At 43.8% G+C, this 22456-nt stretch overlaps 1 protein-coding gene across 3 annotated transcripts in view; it reads right to left on the reverse strand.

The window, feature by feature from the left end:
- HELLS (helicase, lymphoid specific) overlaps positions 1-21983 on the reverse strand; it is a 36706-nt gene extending 14723 nt beyond the window's left edge. For 2 of the 3 annotated variants that reach the window (XM_040992430.1, XM_040992428.1), the window contains exons 1-10: positions 21927-21983; positions 21539-21660; positions 11736-11858; positions 9013-9069; positions 8246-8282; positions 8097-8161; positions 6304-6345; positions 5105-5329; positions 4598-4780; positions 3247-3390 (exon numbers count right to left, since the gene is read on the reverse strand). In XM_040992430.1, the coding sequence (XP_040848364.1) occupies positions 3247-3390; positions 4598-4780; positions 5105-5329; positions 6304-6345; positions 8097-8161; positions 8246-8282; positions 9013-9069; positions 11736-11858; positions 21539-21660; positions 21927-21957 (1029 nt within the window). In that variant the 5' untranslated portion in view covers positions 21958-21983. The remainder of the gene's footprint in view (positions 1-3246; positions 3391-4597; positions 4781-5104; positions 5330-6303; positions 6346-8096; positions 8162-8245; positions 8283-9012; positions 9070-11735; positions 11859-21538; positions 21661-21926) is intronic. The other variant, XM_040992429.1, reaches the window with a different exon arrangement.
- Positions 21984-22456: the final 473 nt, after the last annotated feature.

Raw genomic sequence — 22456 nt, forward strand, 5'->3', positions numbered from 1 at the left:
TCTCCCAGAACACATCAGAATGCTGGTACAGGGCCCGGCGGCGTGGCCTAGCAGCTAAAGTCCTCACCATGAATGTACCCAGATCCCATATCGACACCTTTTTTCTAATCTCGGCAGCTCCACTTCCCATCAGCACCCTGCCTGTGGCCTGGGAAAGCAGTCGAGGATGGCCCAAAGCTTTGGGACCCTGCACCTGTGTGGGAGACCTGGAGGAAGTTCCTGGATCCCAGCTTCAGATCAGCACAGCATCAGCCGTTGCGCTCACCTGGGGAGTGAATCATCGGATAGAAGATCTTCCTCTCTGTCTCTACCTCTTTATATATCTGACTTTGCAATAAAAATAAATCCTTAAAAAAAAGAAAGCTGGTACAGAAGAAGAGTAGCAGGAATTCTAACTAGCACTCCAATACGGGATGTGGGTATCCCAAATGACACAATGTCCAGCCCAGAGGTTTTATTCTTTTTTTCCCCCTAAGATTTATTTATTTTTTGAGAGGCAGGTGCACAGAGAGGAGAGACAGATATTCCCTTTATGGGTTCACTCCCCAAATGGCCACAGCAGCCTATGCTTAGCTGAGCTGAAGGTGGGAGCCAAGTGAGAGCCAACTGGGAGCCAGTCATCACATGGGTGCAGGATCCCAAACACCTCAGCCACCCTCAGCTGCTTTCCGAGGCCACAAGCAGGGAACTGGATTGAGGTGGAACAGCTGTGACATGACACAAACCAGCAACCAGCACTTATACAGGATGCTGGTGACAAAGCTCAGTGGATCAGTGTGCTATGACACTGTACCAGCCAACACAGTATATTCTTTTTTTTTTTAAAGATTTATTTTTATTATTTTTTTATTGGAAAGGCGGATATACAGAGAGGAGAGACAGAGAGGAAGATCTTCCATCCGATGATTCACTCCCCAAGTGAGCCGCAACGGCCGGTGCTATGCCGACCCGAGGCCAGGAGCCTCTTCCGGGTCTCCCACACGGGTGCCAGGTCCCAAAGCTTTGGGCTGTCCTCGACTGCTTTCCCAGGCCACAGGCAGGGAGCTGGAAGGGAAGTGGGGCTGCCAGGATTAGAACCGGCGCCCATATGGGATCCCGGGCGTGCAAGGTGAGGACCTTAACCACTTGCGCCACCGCGCCGGGCCCAACACAGTATATTCTTAACAAAATAGAAAAAATCAACTCTTTAAAATTATATCAAAATAATTATTTTTCCAGAAATACGAAAAACTAGAAAGCCTGTCTCAGCACTAAAAACCTATTGAAAAATGCCAGAAAAAAAATGTAAAACACCCTTTATAATAATTAGAATAGAATAATAAAGCAAGCAGAAATGATAAAAAAAAAAAATCTAAAACACAAACTGGTAGCGGAATCTCTTATTTTTATCATTCACAAATAGGTACTCTGGAACTCGAATCCCATATAACCTAATTAAGACATTTAAAATTATAACAGGCTCAGTGATGGCAAACGTAGAAGCATTCTAGCCACCAGCAAATGGAACTCAAAAACAAGATAAGCTATTTCAAAGCAGTCTTTGTGTTGTTTTCCCAAGTGGCAATCTGGAGTAACTTGTACAGTGCGATCCTATGCGGAGATAATTCCTATATGTTAACAGTAGTTATTTAATATTAAGACAAGTGCCCTTACATCTTTCTGCACACTACTTTTTCTGATTGTCCTATATTGCACTTACAATAAAGATATGGTTTTGATACACTTTAATTCCATACATATTCATAAATTTGATAAACTAGGATTTCTATAAACCATGTTCCAAAGTTCTACCAACACATCTAAAATTTGACAAATACTCTTTGTGACTATAGAAGCCATAATTACTTTACTTTTTTAAGTTACTTTCATTGCAGTTAAGCAAGAAAGATGTGAGGGGACTGTACTTGTCAGATTATTACATAATCAGGTTAGGAAAAACAAAGCAAAATCAATTACGTGTGAATCAAGTTGACCAGCAAGGATGAAGTTCAAAACACAAAACATGAAAACAATAAGGAAAAAGGAACAATATTCTACTTGCATGGTAACTTGGGTGTGAATAAGTAGAGGATCAAGAAAACAAAGTAAGGAAATATATAACTCCACAGTCCTTAACAGTCTAAAAATAACTTGTTTTTAAATATTCCCTTATTTCATAGAATTTACCACATGGGACACTTGAAACCCTTTCCAAGTACCTCCCAGCTCCGCTTCCCATTCCAGCTTCCGGGCAATGAGTATGCGGCACAGAAGCAGAGATCTTTTCTATCCACTGAGGTCTTTTCCATCCACACATAAGACATAAGCTGCTAGTTTGGTCTGCCCGTCCTTGGCTGTTTCACCATTTAAAGAATAAACCAAAGATGGAAGATCTCCCTGGCAGTGTTTCTATCTTTCTGTCTTTCAAATAATTGATTAAAGACACAAATAAAAGCCCAGAGCAGTAGCCCAGTGGCTAAAGTCCTCGCCTTGCATGTTCTGGGATCCCATATGGTCACTGGTTCTAATCCCGGCAGTCCCAGTTCCCATCCAGCTCCCTGCTTGTGGCCTGGGAAAGCAGTCAAAGACTACCCAGAGCTTTGGGACCCTGCACCCATGTGGGAGATTCAGAAGACAGCTCCAGCCACTGCAGTCATTTGGGGAATAAATTAATGGGTGTAGTAAGACCTTCCTCTCTGTCTGTCCTCCTCTCTGTGTATCTGCCATCCCAATAAAATAAGTAAATAAATAGACAAGCCTAAAAGGATAGGTAAATTCCACTTATTTAAAGTACATACCAGAAACATATCTACACACAGATTATTTATGCCTAATTCTAAATAGGAGGGTGAGAGCAAGCATGATTAAGCAGTAGTTTAAGTCACTGCATTGGACATCCCATAGTGGAACACACTGTTCAAGTCCCAGCTGCTGGGTCTCCACCTGGGCCTAGCCCAACCCCAGCTACTACAGGCATCCAGGGAGCGAACTCTGTCACTCTGCCTTTCAAACAAATGGAACTTAACTTAAATTAAAATAATTAAAATAAAAAATAAACTTAAAATTAGGACCAGCAAGTGAAATTCCAAGAGCATTAATTTTGTTAAGAGTTTACAACCTTTACCCCAATCCTTTTTTTTTTTTTTTACTTCAAGCCTGGAAATACTGGGACAGTATGTACAATGTAACTGATTATGATACTGCTAAGTGAGAAAATGATATAAATTAAGAAAAAGGCAATTGATGAAATCAATAGACCATCCATACCTGCAGAGCATTTCGGTCTCTCATTGCTATTTCAAACGACGTGATGACCACCGGATGGATCTGCAGGGTCCCGTTCCGTTTGTGAATATTTCTTACCAATTTTCGGCGTTCCTGCTGGGTTCCGTGATATAACATGGTAGGAATCTAAAAGATTTTATATTGATTTAAAATAAAGACCAATTAGTTGAAAATAAATCATTATCTTAGATAAAAAGCAAAATAATAACAATAATAATTTCCATTTGATATCTCTGTAACAAAATAAGCAATTTTTATAAATCACTTAACGCATACAAAAAATGTCTTGTTTTTAAAGACAGATGGCGGGCATTTGGCAGCATTGTTTGGGATGCCTGTCAGCCCCTGGAGACCTGGACAAGTCCTGCCTCTACTTTCGGCTCCATCTTCCTGCTAACACCCAGAAATAAAAAAGTAAGAGAAACACAAGGAATGCATTTCTAGCATACAGACTTCCAAAGAGGAAGCTATGCAGACAGGAGGGAAAAACCACTAGGGAAAGAAGCAGTACTTCTTTCAAACTGGAGTAGTATTAAGATGTTGGGACACACCTGTCCAACTTCAGGGTGTTGGGTTTAAATCCTGGCTACCCTCGAATTTCTGGCTCCTATTACCGCACACCCTGTGAAGCAGCAGTAATTTCCCAAGCGGCTGGGTTCCTGTCCTTCTGCTTTGGCCTGGCTAAAGCACAGCTACTACTATATGCATTTGGGGACTAAACTAACACACTGATATTTTTTCTATTTATCTGAATACAAACTAATTTGTAACAATTCTGGGCAAGGTGCAATAGCCTGGTGGCTAAATCATTGCCTTGCATTCGCTGGGATCCCACTGGGTACCAGTTCATGTCCCAGCTGCTCCACTTCCCATCCAGCTCCCTGCTGGATGTGGTGTAGGAAAGCAGTCAAGGATGACCCAAAGTCTTGGGACCCTGCACCTGCACAGGAGACCTGAAAGAGGTTCCTGGCTCCTGGCTTTGGATTGGCTCGGCTCTCACCGTTGCAGCCACTTAAGAGTGAGCCAGTGGACAGAATCTTTCTCCCTGTTTCTCCTAACAATCTGACTATCCAATAACACTAAATAAACAAATAAATAAATATAAATATAAAAAACTATCTAGGTCTGTCTCAGGTGAATCAATCTATTCAATACACTAAAAATCAGATTACCAATACCTATTTCATAATTTCAATTAAGACATTGCACGTATTTAAAACTCAAATCAGATGTAATGTTTATCCAGAAATAAGTATACAGTAGGAAGAAATTCTCTCAATAACAGATAAACAAAAGTGAAACAATCCATTTAACGTAAGAAAACATGTCTTACTTCTGGTGTAAATCTTTTAAACTCCGCCATCCAGTTGGGAAGTGTAGACAAAGGCCCACAGACAAGGAAAGGTCCAGGCACACCTCTCTGAATCATCAACGCAATTGTAGCAATGCACTGAACCGTCTTTCCCAGGCCCATCTCATCTGCTAAAATGCCATTAATTCCATTTTCCCAAAGCATCTGGAAAAACAATATACACTGTATTTAAACTTCAATAACCCCCAGTAACTTAGCAATAGCTTCTTTTCAAACTCCACACCCTGAACTGACATTCATGTTGACTGCCATATTTATACAAGAAATTACAGCTATACTTGCTTAAATCCTTTACCAAATCCTTACTTTGAAAACCTTAAAAAAATAAAACTCTAAAAATTTACTAAGGGTGAATCAATCAAAAATGTTTATCTATACAAAATACTTGTTTCTTATATAATAGTATAGGTTATTATAACATAATTATAATAGGTTATTATAGAAAAAATGAAAACATTAATTCATTACCCTAAGCCATTCCATGCCTTCTACTTGGTACCAACGCATCACTCCTCCCGTGAAGTGCTTTGGTTGCTGAAAGGGTACTGGTTGTCCATCATATTTCCGATCTGGATCAAAAAAGAGTTTAGCATTCTGCCTGACAGTTTGAGACAATCTATTCTTAATTATACTATTTGAATCTTTGTTTTTTTGCAGATCTTCCACACAAAGGTTAGTAGTAGAGCTTTCATCCTATAAAGAAAAATGTCTGATTAAAAGACTGATATAAATTGGTTATATTCAAAGCTTCCCAAACAAAACTGAAGAAAATCAATTATTAAACACTTTAAATTTTTTTATCTTATTTATTTAAAAGGCACATCAGAGAGGTTTCCCATCCAGTAGTGACCATACTAATCCAGTATTGTCCCAGTCAACAGACAAGAGCCAGGACTCCATCCCAGCTTCATTGAGGGCAGCAGGAACCCATCACTAATACTCACAGGGTACATTTTAGCAGGAAGCTGCAAGAGCTACAAACCCAACATACAACACTGCAGATTGATATTGAAGAAGCAACAGTGGTGAGGGTGTCTGACCCAAGTTAAAGCACCCCACATCAGAATACCTGGGTTCGATAGCTGGCCGCAGCTGATTCCAGCTTTCCGTGAGGGTTTACCCCTGGAAGGCAGTGCTGCTGGCTCCATTTCCTGACTCCCTGACTAGCATAGAGACTCGGATGGAGTTCCTACTTCCTACCTTCACTTTTTTTTTTAAGGAATTATTTATGTTTATTGGAAAGTAATATATACAGAGAGGATGATACACTGTTTGATGATTCACTCCCCAAGTGACCACAACAGTCAGAGCTGACCCATTCTGAAGCCAGAAGCCAGGCGCTTCTTCTGGGTCTCCCAGGCAGGCGCAGGATCCCAAGGTTTTGGGCGGACCTCAACTGCTTTCTCAGGCCACAAACAGGGAGCTGGATAGGAAGCAGGGTTGCCATTCTAGTTTAGCGCCCATATGGGATCCCAGTGTGTTCAGGGTAAGAACTTTAGCCACTAGGCTACTGTGCCAGATCCCCTAGCTTCACTTCTAATTGGGGTATTTGGAGAATATGACCCAGTAGAAGAACCCACTCTTTCTATTTTACAGACATATTAAAAAAAATTAGTGATGAAGCAAACATAGCTCATAAATTCAATTCGCTACTATACATTTCTTACCTCATTCTCCTTTTTACTTTTTTTAGCCACAGATAAAATTTCCTAGGAGAAAACAAAAATATGTATGAGGCTCATTTATTTATTCAGTAAATATTTACTAAAGCCAACTTTATGCCAGAAAATAAGAACAGAAGCATTCAGGTAATTACAGCACAAATCTCAAACAGGAAGTTCTTAGGAAGAATTAAACCTACAGACATTTTTGCTGATAGTTAGATAAAATACTAAATAAACTCACAATACTAAGCACCTGGATTTTCCAGCTATTCTTAAAACCACATAAAACTAAATACTAATTCATAGCTAGTAATAACACTATAGCAAGTAAAACAGCATCCTGCAGCTGTTTATAAACTCCAGTTTGTTTTGCAGCTTGCTTGTTTGTGTAAATAAAGCCAGTAGAAAAGTCAGGCCTACTTTGTCTATGGCAGCTTTCAAGCTAAAAGTAAATCTGTGTTATCTTCAAAGAATGGAAAGGAGTTTGTTAGGCAAAAAGAATAAAAATTTAATGCAACTAACTTCCAGACTTCAACCAACAACCAGATGAGCTACAAAATGCAAACCTACAAAATATCTTTCAAATATCATTCTGTTCTTCAGGTGACAACCTCAAACTCCTGATCAAACTTAACCCCTACCACTCTTTCACTTAGCCTACTAACTGGAGCCAAATATAATTTCATTTACCTTTTGGGGACTTGCCAATCACTCTTGATTACTTGCCTAATATCACTAATATCCTACAATATTCCTTCTCTATCTTACCATAATTTTACTATTTTCCTTTTTACTTATCCACCTCTCATTTATTTATTTGAAAGAGTATTACAAAGAAAGAGAACTCCTACATCTGCTGGTTACTCCCCACATGGCTGTGCTGGCCCAAAGCCAGGAGGAGCCATCTTCTGCTGCCTTCCCAAGTATATTAGCAGGAAGCTGGATTGGAAGTGGATTAAGCCCATATAGTACACCAAAACTGAAGGCTGGAATAGCTACTACATCACAACTCAGGCCCCAATCCGTCCATCTTTAAATAAGTAAACTTTCTTCCCTCCAATCTCAACATACATGTCACTTCCAAGACACAAACTTTTATAAACCTCATGGTTGAGTTTCAGGAGGCCCTTTGGGTCAGCTGTTGGGGCCCAGAAGGTATCCCCTCACAGAGTACCTAGTTCAAATCTCAGCTTCCCACTCTGTGCTTCCCACTCAAATCCCTGCTCATGCCCCTGGGCAGCAGCAGGTGACAGCTCAAGAGCCTTACTCCCCGACCCAAGCGGGAGACTCATACGAAGTCCCAGGTTCCTGGCCTGGGTCCATCCCAGCTCCGGCTGGGGAGTAACCAGCAGATGTAGGAGTTCTCTTTCTCTGTAATACTCTTTCAAATAAATAAGTGCAGACACTTGGGGACTAAACCATTAGACACCAAGACCTCTCCTACCTGCCAAATAATAAACACCCAAATGAATCTTCATAAAAAGAGCCTATACACCCATTCATATTTTCTCAACAGCAACCATTCTAACTGAATACTTCAATATCATAAAGAATATTAACTTAAAAGGATGTTTAATAGCCTTTTTAAAAATAAAACTATAGACATGTTTTACATTTAGGGTTGATTTTTTAATACACTTAATATTAACCAAATCTTCACATAAATGCTTGAAAGCAAAGGAAAGATTTAAAAAAACAGTAAAAAGCTAAATAAAAGTGGTCTTTCCGTATTTCAGGTGGCTCAAAACCTAAACTAGACTCAACATCAAAATGCATACACCCGTCCCCATTTTTACCTCTTTGGACATGATCTCTGAAATATTGTATGATTCATCTTCTCTTCCTCTTTTCTTTCTCACACCTATAAATATGACAATTGGTTTTTAATAATAATTTACACAGAAATATAAACACATATTCCTCAAAACTAAAACAGGGAATTTACCTGCATTCTCTTCGTTTGTATCAACTGAATTTTTATCCTACAAAACAAGATTTAAAAATATTTTTACTATGGATCTTTCTGGTAGTAAATACTAAAAGATAATGATTAAATGCCAAGCTAAGTCTTCCTTGTGGTTGAACCAATTTCAGAATTCTTCATCATTGTATTTTATCTGCATACATCTTTTTATACATTTCCCTACTATAACTTATTTCATAATCACATTTCTTGACGTTTTCCAAATAGCTACACTTTGCTCAGATATTTTTTCAGCTACGAAAAGAAATTTCATAATCAAACACTGAAAACACCATTATTTTTAAGTTAAACATACATCTTCTCTTTTTTTAGTTGTATTTAACTTAATTGGGCCTGTGAAATTCCTCAGTGGCTGAAGTCCTCATCTTGCAAGCACGAGCATTCCATACAGGCCCTAGTTCATGTCCCAATGCTCCATTTGCCATCCAGTTTCCTGCTTGTGGCCTGGGAAAGCAGTCAAGGTTGGCCCAAGGTCTTAGGACTCTGCACCCATGTGAGAGACCCAGAAGAGGCTCCTGGCTTCAGATCGACTCAGTTCCAGCAGATATAGCTACTTAGACAGTGAGCTAGTGGATGGAAGATCTCTCTATTTGCCTATCTCTGCTCTCTGTAAACCTGCTTTTCCAATTAAAAAAAAAATCATAAAAAAAAACTGAATAGATTTTACTCCAAATGAGTATCCCTTTGGTAATGAACCCTGCCTGTGGAATTCTGGCTTGCTGTATTACCTTTATCACTTTTAAAGATCCCTTTTTTCTCTCCAATTTCTCTTTCTTCTTCTGTTCCTGAAAGCCAAGAAAAACAACAAATAAAACATGAATCTCAAGTAACTTATGTTCATGGTAAGAATATTGCATAATTATTTAAAAACAAAAACTCAAAACTTCAAACCTTAGAGAATTAACAGGCAGCAGATTTTCTGTCCTGCATAAACAATTAAAATCCAGATCAAATATGTTAAATTAGTGTTTTCAGACAACATATACAAAGGACAGAGAACACTAATAATTAATGACAAGAATGTTCTTACTGCCCAGCTTACTGCCTAAAGGTAACTTCCAAATAAGGGAGGAAGAACGGGAACAGCACCAACTGTGTTTAAGTAGACTGGATTCAAAACAGAGCTGCTGACATTCCTAAAGCCAGGAACCAGAGAATAAAACATTTCTACTAAAAAAAACAAAACAAAATCATCTCTCAAAACCAGAAAGGTTGGGTGGGAGCTGATAAGTACATGAATCAGGAAACCAAGGCCAGGAGAGCCAAGAGAACGAAAATATGCGAACATTTCTTATGCTTATAAGGAGTCAAGAATAAGAAAAAGTTTAGATTCTCTCAGCCACAACAGGAAAGAGCTAATATACAGAGCACTTGTATATTTAGAAGAACAAGTTATTTTTAGGTAATTTCTAGCTCTTCCTGATGTATCCTAACAAATGTGAACTGTAAGCCGTAACAGAATGTGCAGAAGAGCTCCTTAATAGTGAGTGCTGGTGGAACTCACCACAGTAAATGAGACTGTGTAAGAGCAAGGGAAGAACAGAAGGCAGGACGTGTCAGGAATGTTAGCAACTGTCAGCTTCAGCCAATGCTTAAAAATGATAACGAGGTAAACATAATTACTTAGAAGGGGGTAACTGCACCACAAAGGTCCAAATGCTAAAAAAAAAAAAAAAAAACAAGTGGCAGGCTTGAGAGCAGCAGCAAAATGGCTTAGTCTTACAGACTTCAACTTATCAGAACACAACGTAAACTACAAGGCAGCAAAATGGTATCCTCACAGAATACTGTAATAAGGGCCCGGCACAGTAGCCTAGTTGCTTGCCTTGCACACAAGACCAGGATACCATAGCAGTGCTGATTCTAATCCCACTGCTCCACTTCCCAACCAGCTCCTTGCTTGTGGGACCTGGCACCCGCATGGGAGACCCGGAAGCAGCTCCTGGCTTCGGATCAGCTCAGCACTGGCCACTGCAGCCACTTGGGGAGTGAATCAGCAGAGGGAAGATCTTCCTGTCTCTCCTCCTCCCTCCACATCTGATGTCGATCCCAAGATACACACTAGGTCCCCACAACCTCCTCTTTGACTTCACTAACTTGTTAGAATGGCTAATAGAAATCAGAAAATTACTTTTCTTCACTTATTGTAAAGGACATTACAAAGAACGCTAATTGAACACAACCCAAGAGATGAAAAGGCAAGGCACAGGAACAGATCATGGGGCTCCTTTGCCCTCTGGCCTCCACGCCCCAGGCACCTCCACACGTTTCCTTCTAGAGAAACCTTGAAACCTGTCCTTCACAGGTTGAATGAAAACAACTGTTGGAACTGGTAGTAAGTTGAACCATTAGCCCTTTCTCTGAAAGTCCCCACACACTCATCACCCCTCCTTTCACTATGCAGCCCCATCCGGAAGCTGTCTAGGGGTTACAAGCCAGTCAACTCACTAGCAAGCCAACTTCACAAAGACTCTAGGGAATTCTGTACCTATGTGCCAGGAAACAGGGATTAAAACCCAAACATTTCACATCATCAAAATATCATAATTACCATGATTCCACTTGTATAGCATTTTAGAAAAGCAGTACTGATTATAGTGACAGAAAGCAGATTAGTGACTGATGTGAGCAAACATGGGGACCATCACTGGTACAAGCAAACTTTTCCTAATGTGGGGCCCGGCGCGGTGGCGCAAGTGGTTAAAGGTCCTCGCCTTGCACGCCCTGGCATCCCATATGGGCGCCGGTTCTAATCCCGGCAGCCCCGCTTCCCTTCCAGCTCCCTGCTTGTGGCCTGGGAAAGCAGTCGAGGACGGCCCAAGGCTTTGGGAACCTGCACCCGCGTGGGAGACCCGGAAGAGGCTCCTGGCTTCGGATCGGCGTAGTATCGACCCGTTGCGCTCACTTGGGGAGTGAATCATCGGATGGAAGATCTTCCTCTCTGTCTCTCCTCTCTGTATATCCGCCTTTCCAATGAAAAAATAATAAAAATAAATCTTTAAAAAAAAAAAAATAAAAAAAAAACTTTTCCTAATGATACAAATGACATTCCCTCAATTGTATTGGGCTACACAGGGTATATCGACTCAATGGTCAAGCTTATCAAATGCAGGTATTTAGGCTCCTGGCAAGACAACAGCTCGTCTACACTGTGGTTCCTAGGTTTGAGTCCTGACTGACTCCATTGCCAATTCCAGTTCCCGTCAGAGCGTGCACCCTAGGAGGCAGAGGTGACAGCTCAAATGGCTGGGACAGTCATCAGATTCCTAGCACACCGGGTATCATTTTAAGAATTTTGAGACTGAACAAGATGGGGTTCCTTCTCCATCTCTCAAATAAATAAATAATCAGTAACAAAATTCTTCAAATTATAAACTTGAACTGCATAATGAAGCTGTTTCTCAAAAAAAAAAAAAAAATACTAAACCATAGTCAAATCGCATATACCCACCTCTAGTTGTTGTTGTTCCATTTTAGTCAGTAAAAACTTAGAGTAGATATTGCTTTTCTCCAGCAAATGTTGAAGTCTACGGTACCGAATTTCCGTGGACTCTCTGTCCCAAGACATGCGAGCCTATCAAAAAAAAAAAAAAAGAAACTGTCAAAATCACTGATGTTCTCTATGTTTCGCTGTTTTTTTACATAAGGTTTCACAAGCTAGCTAACATATAACCTTGGGTTTAAGATATTTCCTGTAACTAATGTAAAGAATCTCGGTGGGTCTCAGGACGGGGCGTCTCATGCCTGGATCCCGGACAGCCGCCATGTGCTGAGCTGTCCTCGGGCCTGCTGGTTCCGGGGGCCGCTTCCTTCGGGGTGAGTAGACCGAGGGGGAGGCCTCCGGGGCTGGGCAGGCCCGACACCCACCCGCCGCCCTCATGGGGCGGTGAATGGGATTTGGGAGGGGGGCGACCTTGGGCCTGGGTTATTTAAACCTCCAGCTGCCAGGGGGCTGCTGGTGGGTCTCAGGACGGGGCGTCTCATGCCTGGATCCCGGACAGCCGCCATGTGCTGAGCTGTCCTCGGGCCAGTGCGCCATTTGGTGCCAGGCTCTGCCTGCTGGCCGCCCGGCCGGGGAGCTCTGGGGATTTGGTTCTTTGAGTTGCTGCTTAATTCCCTCCAGTTTGAACCCATTGTGCTTCTTGGACCTGAAACAGGCAGTAACTCTTCCTTAGCAAAACTTGTAATCACTAATAATTCTGAGTACCAAATACCAGTCATGCAGAAGCTAGGGCTTGGGGCCTGTCCTGCAAAAGTAGCTCCAACAGTTGGCCAATGTGTCAACTGGTAATGGAACAGAGTAGTTTAGGCACGACTGAACAAACCTTAGCCCACAAGTAAAACTAGAAACCAGGAGGGAGCAGAGGTCTTGCCGAGCTAGGTTCTTGTACCTGCTGGTCTGTGGGAGCCAGGGACGCTAAGCCACAGTGTCTAAGGCAGAGGTCGGGACAGGTGAGGAGCTGTGCCAAGCTGAGTCAGAGCATCCATTGGCAGGCAAGTGATCTATGGCTGGGAACAGACCCGGTTGGGGAGCAAAGGGGACAACCCTAGCTGGGCTGAGGTTCCCACCAAGAGGCACATGGCCTGGAAGGGGAGCTGCGTTCTGATCTGGAAACAGTTGTAGTCTCCCTTGGCACAAGTGTGGACTGGGATTGGATGCACCGAACCGGGCCGGACCCCGACTCCCCCTGGTGTTCTGGAGGACCAGGGCAGATGTGGGATGGACCAGGCAGGGTCTCAAACCCCTACTGAGCCATGTGTGAGCCATATGTGGGTATAGACAAACCATGGCTGGGCTGGAACATCCAACAGCAAGAACCAGATTGGGTGGAAGGCCAGACAGGAAAAGCCACAGTTCCTGTTATTACAGGAGGTGGACTGAGTAGGGTTGGCTCATGGACCCACTGGTAAGCGTGAAACCTGGCATTGGGAGAGGTTCTGATGGAGGAGCCTGGGCAACTCCTCTGGCAGGACACAGACCCGGCAGGTAAACGCAAGAAACAAGATAGGAAACAGCCCAGAAAAGGCCATGGAAAGCTACCCACTGGCATACAATTGGCTGATGTGGGGGCAAGACCAGGCTGAATCTGTCCACATTATCCACTGGCAAATCCAGGCACCAGTGTGGGCCGACCTAGGGTTGGTCGCAACAAAGACTAGTGCACATTATGGAATGCCGAGGTGAGGTTGCCTGTACCGGAAGCGACCGCAGCGCCCTACCAGCCTGAGAACAAGAAAGGAAGTGGGCAGAGCCGACAGGGGAACAAGGGAGGGTTCCTTTGCAGGACAGCTACTTCCGCAGGAGAGCATGGGCTGGGATGGGGGCAGACCAGACTGGGCAGAGCTACCACACCTGTGCGCCTCATGTGGACCAGATCAGGGAAAAGCCGGACTCGGCGGATTATTCCTACTGGTGCAAGCAAAATTAAAGTGGGCAAGGGTTGTTTGGGCTTAGACGCAGCATCAACTGGAATCTGGGAGTGGGAGAGGCCTGGGAGGGAAATAGTGGGCTCATCCCTCTTGGGTTACCACTTTCACAGGACATAAAACTAAGATAACTAAGATAGCGGCTGGGGTGGAATGGGGTGTGGGACAGACTGGATTACTGCTACACTTACTGGCAAACCAGGGTAGGGAGTGGGTCTGGTGGGGGTTATTGTGGGTCGCTCCAACCTAGGCTGCAGCTCCCGCTGGTTTATGTGAGGGCCAAGTATGTGCTGGGCAGAACCAGGCTGGACTGCAACACCCATTGGTTCCAGTGGAAGTCGGGAGTGAAAACAGAACCAACCCAGCAACTGCAACCACCAGCTGATTGGAGCGATGGACGGTGCCAGGCCCTGTACTTGTTAGCACATACAAGAAGTTTCTTTGGAGATCTTCCTAATCTAAATGCTGGACTCAGAACCCTAACGAAGAAAAGAGAGAAGACAGAACAGGTCAAGCAACCATCTCAGCTATGATGGACTATGTCAATCAGTTGATTTTTCAAAGATCTCATAGTGCTTGGAGTGGCAAGATTGACAGCGATTCATGACTGTTGCAATATCAAAACCACTTGAGCAAGAACCTCAGAGCATGCCCTACATCCGGGACCTGGGGAGGGTGGGAAATTGGGTGGGCCTTCTCCCTTAAATAACCCCCTTTAAACATGAAGGTAACAATATGGAAAACATACTAGTATTATCCACTTTCATGTAGCCCTTGAACCTTCTTACCCTAATTAACTATGTAAAAAATGTCAAAATAAAATCTTATAAATAAAAAAAAAAAAAAAAAAAAAAGAATCTCCATGAGATTTACCAGAGCCATTTCGTTTTTCAAAGCAAAATCTGGACAACAGGTAGGCATTTGCCTCAGCAGTTACATCTTGTCCTGTAGCACAGCACTCCACCTCCTGTCTTTGGCTACATGCTCATGTAATGAAGATTCTGGGGGGGCACCATGCCAGTCCTGACCATAACAATCCTTTGAGGAATAAATCAGCATGCAGAAACTTGCTTCTCCGCCACTTAAGCTGGATAGATGCTTTCTTGTCAACTATGTCAAATATTCATTAAAATAAATAATACAAGGGCTGGCATTGTAGAATAGCAGATAAAAAATGCCAATTGGAATGCCAGCATCTCTCACAGGTAGTGGTTCACACCCTGGCTGCTCCACTTCCAATCCAACTCTCTGCTAATAGCTTAGGAACACTAGGGAAAGATGACCCGTAATGTTTGGGCCTCTGACATCCATATGGAGACTCAGAAGCCACTGGCTTTGACCTGACTCGGCTTTGGCCATGGTAGCCATCTGTGTACTGACCAGCTGAAGGAAGACTGATTCTCTCATTCTTTCTCCCACTCATTCATCTCTAACTGGTTTTCAAATAAATAAATAAATCTTAAAAAACAGAACTTAGAAATCAGTGTGAGTGCTGCAGCACAGCAGCCTAAACCACCTCTTGAAATATCTGCATCACATTACCAGAGTGCCTGATTCAAGTGTCTGCCTGACCCTCCTCCCATCCAGTCCAGGTACATTAGATAGTGCTCACCTGCCAGGCAGCAGGTGATAGCTAAATGTGGGCAATTGACAGGATCCCTGTCTGCTCTAGCACAAGCTGTGGCAAGCATCTGAGAGTGACTCAGCGGATATAAAACACTCTCCCTTTCAAATAAATCTTATATAGAAACACTGGCAGGGCTAGTGGCTAACTCCTTGCCTTACAGGTGCCAGGATCCCAGCTGCTCCACTTCCTATCCAGTTTTAGCTGCTCCACTTCCTATCTAGCTCCCTGCTTGTGGCCTAGGAAAGCAGTAAAGGATGTCCCAAAGCCTTGGGATCCTGTAGCTTCATGGGAAACCTGGAAGAAGCTCCTGGCTCCTGGCTTTGGACTGGCTCAGCTCTGGCCGTTGTGGGCACTTGGGAGTGAACTGTGGACGGAAGATCTTTCTCTCTGCACCCACTTCCCCCTGTCTCTCTCCTTCCAATCAAAATAAATAAATAAATATCTGCCCTTCCATTCAAAATAAATAAATATTTTTTTAAAAAAAAAAAGCACAAACAAAATTTAGAAAATATTTAAGTAGTATATGTTTTAAATAAACAAATTCCTTTACACATAGATAAAATCTTTGTTATTAGTTTTATTACAAAAAGCAAGCTTTTTTAAAAATCTCATTAGTCAGGGACTAGAACATCTTGTTCAAGAATTCTTACACTGAAATGTGAAAGTACTGAACACAAGGGACAAGCAATGCAGCACAAGACTAACGCTGCGACTTGTGACACCAGCAGCCAATGCTGGAGTGCCAGATGGAGTGCAGCTGCTTGCTAGAGCACCTGAGAAAACAGCAGCATGGGGCCCCATGCTTGGGCCCCTGCTGGCCACAAGGAAACTGGGATGGAATTCTGGGCTCCTGGGTTCAGCCTGGACAAGCCTCACACTTTGGGGCAATTTAAGGAACGATACAGCATAAAAGATGCCTTTCTTTGACTAACTTCCAAACAAATAAGTGAATTTTTATATAAAAGAAGAGGGTCTTAAGTAATTTCTACAAGACTGCATGGCTCAGAGAACACTCCCCGAATCACAATGACAGGAAAGTTAAAGCTTTTTACAAACACCAGCATATCACAAATAAAAAACATACGTAAGATTATACAGCTCAGGCACAGCACGGTGGCATGGCTAGACAGGCATCTGCCTGCAGTCAGCATCTCATACAGGCATCAGTTGGAGCCCTGGCAGCTCCACTTCCAATCCAGCTCCCTGCTGCTGGCCTGGGAGGGCAGCAGAGGACAGCCCAAGTACTTGAACCCTGCACCCACAAGGAAAATCCAGAAGAGGTTCCTGGCTTCAGAGGAGCCCACCTCCAGCCTTTTTGAAAACATAAGGAGTTATGGAGGATCTCTCTCTTACTCTTTAACTCTGCCATTCATATACAAAATAAATCTCTTTTTAAAAAATTAAATAGTTTAATAGTCATAAATCTTTGCTACAAATGACCAGATAATAGATATTTCAGCATTAAACACTGATCTAATGCAAATATTCAACTTTGCCTTTGTAGCAGTCATGAACAGTAAACAGATACAGCTGTGTTTTATTTACAAACAGCTTTTCAGGTCAAATACCCCTTATAATTTGCCAAGTCCACGTAAGCTGAACTCCACAAAAAACAATTCCAGTGTGTTTAAGTGAGATGAGTGCAAGTTTAGTTCATCTAGCAAGGCTAACATATTTATAACCCTGGGCAACTAACAATTATGTTCCAGACACTGTAAGTGTGTGTACCCCACCCAGGCCATTTAAATCAGGATAGGGGTAGTAAGCAAAGGGATTAAAATTTTTTCTTTTTCTAAACTGAAACTTTCTTTGAAGACATTTATTCTTACTGAAAAGGCAGATTTACAGAGAAAAGAGACAAACCAGAAAGGTCTTCCATCCTAATTCACTCCCCAAATGCCAGTCAGATCTGAATCAATCCAAAGCCAAGAGCCAGGAACTTCTTCCAGGTCTCCCACGTGGGTGCAGGGTCCCAAGGCTTGGGGCCGTCCTCGACTGCCTTCCCAGGCCACAAGCAGGGAGCTGAATGCGAAGTGGAGCAGCCAGGACACGAACCAGCATATGGTGCTTGCAAGGGGTTAGCCAATTGAGCCATTGTATCAGGCCCAATAATCAAGATTCTAACAGAGATCCAAGATTGAGAACTCTTCAAAGGATAGCTGAACATAACACTTTGGAGATAACTGCCAATTCACACTGCCTAACCACGGAAGACTGGGAGACAACACTTATATCTTTTTTTTTTTAAAGATTTATTTTTATTATTTTTTATTGGAAAGGCAGATATACAGAGAGGAGAGACAGAGAGGAAGATCTTCCATCCGATGATTCACTCCCCAAGTGAGCCGCAACGGGTCGATACTATGCCGATCCGAAGCCAGGAGCCTCTTCCGGGTCTCCCACGCGGGTGCAGGGTCCCAAAGCTTTGGGCCGTCCTCGACTGCTTTCCCAGGCCACAGGCAGGGAGCTGGGTGGGAAGTAGGGCTGCCGGGATTAGAACCGGCGCCCATATGGGATCCCGGGCGTGCAAGGCGAGGACTTAACCACTTGCGCCACCGCGCCGGGCCCTACACTTATATCTTTAAATGTCAGCTCCACAGGGCCAGCAACGCGGAGCCATCGCTCCTCTTCCCATCCAGCTCCCTACAAAAGAGCAGAGGAAAGCAGCAGAGGATGGCCCAAGGACGTGGGTCCCTGTCACCCATGGAAGACCTGGTCAGTGCTCCAGGCTCTCTGGCTTCAGTCTGGGAAATGAACCGGCACATGGAGGATCTCTGTGAACACTGTTTCTTTCTCTTTATCTCCCTCTCTGCAACTCTGCCTTTCAAATAAACAATTTTTTTTTAAAGTCAGTCCTCTAACACCAATCCAGCTCAATCAACAAACAAGTACGGAAGCACTGAATCTATACTTCATTAGATAAAGTACTGCAACACAGAAGGTTGGCTTACACTATGCATAAGGTGACACCATATAATCTGAAAACTAGCTCGGATACAGACATACTTAATATTAAACCGTACAGTACCAGCTGTAAATTCTAAAAATCCAAAGTATTATCACTGAAGACATCATATTCCAGGAAACGAAACAGATGTCAACGACATCTGTTCTAACATACGCAAATAAAAGAAAAGCTCAAAAGAGTTCTTGCGGAGCCTGATACGGTGGCCAAATGGCTAAATCCTCACCACGGAAGGGCCAGGATCCAACATGAATGCCAGTCCATGTCCTGCTGACTCCACTTTCCATCCGTCTCCCTGCTGGTGGCCTAGGAAACCAGTCAAGGACAGTCCAAAGCCTTGGGACCCTGCACCACGTGGGAGACCAGAAACAAGCTCCTGCCTCCTAGCTTTGGTTAAGCTCAGTTCCAGCCACTGCAGCTATTTGAGTAGTAAACCAGTAAATGGAAGATCTTTCTCTGTCTCTACTTCTCCCTGTAAATCTGATCTGCCTTTTCAATAAAAATAAATTTTTTACAAATTAGTTCTTGCAATAAGCAATACTGATTGTCTTGACAATGGCACTAAGAATCATACTTAAGTCTTTAGAATTAAAACAGGTCTTCATAGATTTGGTTATATATGTCTCATTTTATACAATCTAGAAAAAACTCCTGCCTTATCAAGTTTACCCAACTCTTTAGTAACAGAGCCAGTGTTTTATTTATTTTTTAAACATGTATTTTTTTTTTTCTCGGAAAGGTCAATTTACAGAGAGAAGGAGATAAAGAGAAAGATCTTCTGTCTACTGGCTCGCTCCTTAAGTGGCCACAACAGCTGATCCTAAGCCAAGTGCTAGGAGTTTCTTCCAGGTCTCCCCCATTTGAGTGCAGGCTTCCCAGGCCTTGAGCCATCCCTGATTGCCTTCACAGGCCACAAGCAGGGAGTTGGAAGGGAAATAAAGCAGCTGAGACTCAAACCAGCACCCATACGGGACCCTGGCACATGCAAGGCAAGGATATAGCCACTAGGCTACTGCAGCAAGTCTCAGTAATTTATTTTTTTCAACTAAAACCAATCACCAACTTTTCAACCTATATGAATAGGGGAAAAGCCCCAAGACTGAGAAAATACCCTGCCTCCCTTCCACCACAGTTAGAGGGCTCAAGTAGGCTGGAAATAGCGAGTTCAGAGTTCGTATTTCTGGATACCACTTCATCACATTAACCTTTCAAAACAAATATTACAATAGCACAAAAATAGCAATCTAAGAAAATAATACATGCATTCAGGAAAAATTAACTCAAAAATGCTTAAGTGACTCATAATATTAGTTGTTTTTCAAATTCTATTTTAACTTATTCTAGGAACATCCTACTTCTGTGATCATAGTATGCAGTCAATGAATAAGGTAAATATTATAAAAAGATCAAAATTAATTAGACTTTATAAAATGAACTGTTAACTTTTTGGTAAAAATTGGGATGGGCTTGATAGGTCAAGTGACTAATCCTCCACCTGCAAGCACCAGCACCCTATGTGTGCACTGGATGTCATCCTGACTGCTCCACTTCCTATCCAGCTCCCTGCCTAACGGCAAGAAAAGCAGAAGATGGTCCAAAACCTTGGCCACCTGCACCCACACGACAGACCCAGAAGTTGTTCCAGACTTCAGATCAGCCCAGCTCAGGCCACTGTGGCCATATGAAGAATGAACCAACAAATGGAAGATCTTTCCCTGTCTTTCCTTCTCTCTGTATATCTGACTTTCCAATAAAAATAAATAAATCTTAGTTCTACTCTGTGCATTTGTCCTAGGATCTGTACTGCACAATTCACCTGATTATATAACTAATGAGTGTGTCTATGTGATACCAATATAGTATAAAATGTTCTTTTTTGCACAGCAACTTAAATATCACAGACTACTATGTGCCAAGGTACACAACCTACAGAAACAAAGCAGGATGTGATGCACCATCAAGAAACAAAGAGGCAAGCAATATACATTTACTAGACTACTACAGGGATTCAGAGAATGTAGTTAAAGTCATACCCTCTAGTTCTATTAACTCCTTATGTTTCCTAAAGCAAAAGGAATTCATGTGACTTGAAGAACATTTGTTAATATATTTATGCCCTTCACTAATATTATGATTAACAGTGGATCATTAGCAACCAGACTAACGCAGCGGTTAAAACACGTAAATTCTGGAGCCACAAGGCCCGTTTCCAATCTCAGCCCTGTCATTTACTGATTCTGGGATTGCAGGCAAGCTCTATATACCTCAGTTTTTTCATCTGTAAAACGAAGTAAACAGAACCTACTTTACTATGGAGGACTTTAAAATAATTCATTGTAGTAATAAAACTACTAATAACAGGAAAAAACAACTTTAAAGACAGTAGGATCTTCATAGAACAGTTGGATTCAGTAAGCAGAACCTCTAAAGCATTCAAAACAATCTCCCACTGATAAGTCTTCCAAAAGTTCATGGAAAATGTGTATTATCTTTCCATTTAAAACTGCCCATAAGCACTTTGAAATATGCTCATAAATGTTCAAGTATTAACCACGCTAACAAAAAAATCAGTGTTATTGATTGATGAGAGCAGGAACCATTTGACTCGCTCCCCATTTTCAGTGCATTGCATTCCCACTTAAGCATTTTGATTAGTTCAATATTAAATTATGCATTTCCTGAGAGGCGCAACAGTTAATGACAGGAAGCAGCCAGACGTGACTTCAGCACTTACTGTGACCAACTGCCTCAGTTTCCTCAGTCTGTAATTGGGGGATCAATAAGCATCTAAATCATCGTACTACTGCATGACTAAAATCACCACTCAGTTCTGAGCCACTTGTCTCTTTCCTGAACATACAGCAATGAAAGCAGGAAAGCAGCTTTTCAAACTACACTTTACAGGGCCGAATTACTGGTCTACAACTGGGTTTTCTTTTCTACAAGTGTACTAAAGCGCAATAACCTGGCACCTTCAACAGTGCACCACATGATTGGCTAAGGAATCTTACCTGGCCACAGACACTCGCAAAGAACCAAACAGAAAAAAGAAAGCGACTTCATCACTTAGCTGGGCCAACAGCCGGGCCGGCCCTGGATGCCTGCCCTGCCCCTGCCGGGTGGATGCCAAGTGCCACCGGCCGCCCTCGCTGCTGGCCACTCGCTCCCATCGCTTCCAGGCAAGGCAAGGGCAAACCCACTCCCCGGGGCGCGAACCTGACTCCCCCCAAGTTACCTTCTCCAGCATCTTCCGCTCTCGCTCCAGCCCCGCGGCCTCAAGCTGCTGCTCCTCCTCTAGCATGGCGGGGGTAATCACGGCGCCCTCCTGCTGCCCCTCCATCTCCGGGAGCGCGGGCCCTGCAGGGAGACCACGTCGCCTCGAGACTGCCCAGCCCACTGCCCGCCAGCAGGCCGCCTGCCCGGCTCCCCCACAGGCACCGGACACCCGCGGGGTGCGCCAGGTCCTGCCCCTCGTCAGCGTGCCCACCCGGACGCCCCCCGACCCCGGGAGCGAGCCCCTCCGTTCCTGCACCGCCGTGCGATCCCCAGGCGGTCCTCCCCCCCCCCCGAGCCCCTCTCAGGAGCCGCCGCTCCCCGGAGGGCCGTCGGTTCTCCTCACTCACCGTCGCTGCCTGCGGGCTGCTCGGCCGGCATGGCTGGATCCTCCCGCGGGAAGCAGGTCCCTGAGAAGCCCGGCGCCCTCACGAGCCCCGCGCTCACTGCCCACGGGCGCCGCTCGCGCAACCTTCCAGTCAGGTATCCGGCCCGGGAAAAACGCGCGCTTCTGCTTCGCGGGAAAATTCTGTGCTCTCGCGAGAACTCCCGCTCCCCGCCCGCCTTCCGGCCAGGGCGGCGCTAGAGGCGCGGCGGACGGTGGTTTCCCGGGGCGCCGGGGGACCCTGTCCCGCACCCGGGCTTGGGGTGACTGGGCTCCGGCAGCGGACGCCGGCACGCCCGTTTCCGACCTGTAGTTTGCAGGGAGCGTTGACACGCTGGCTGCAGGGATTTAACACCCCGATAAGCTCTCGGGCGTGTGCGGGCCAGGACGTTGTAAACAAACTCTTGTCTGCCCCGGAGGAGAGCTCGTCCGTGAGCGGAAAGGGGATAGAATACTTGGATTTGATCGGGTTCAAGAAAGTTGTTTGGGCGAACG

The sequence above is a fragment of the Ochotona curzoniae genome, unplaced genomic scaffold, assembly GCF_017591425.1.
Source record: "Ochotona curzoniae isolate NIBS_2020 unplaced genomic scaffold, NIBS_Ocur_1.0 contig_66, whole genome shotgun sequence".
Lineage (NCBI taxonomy): Eukaryota > Metazoa > Chordata > Mammalia > Lagomorpha > Ochotonidae > Ochotona > Ochotona curzoniae.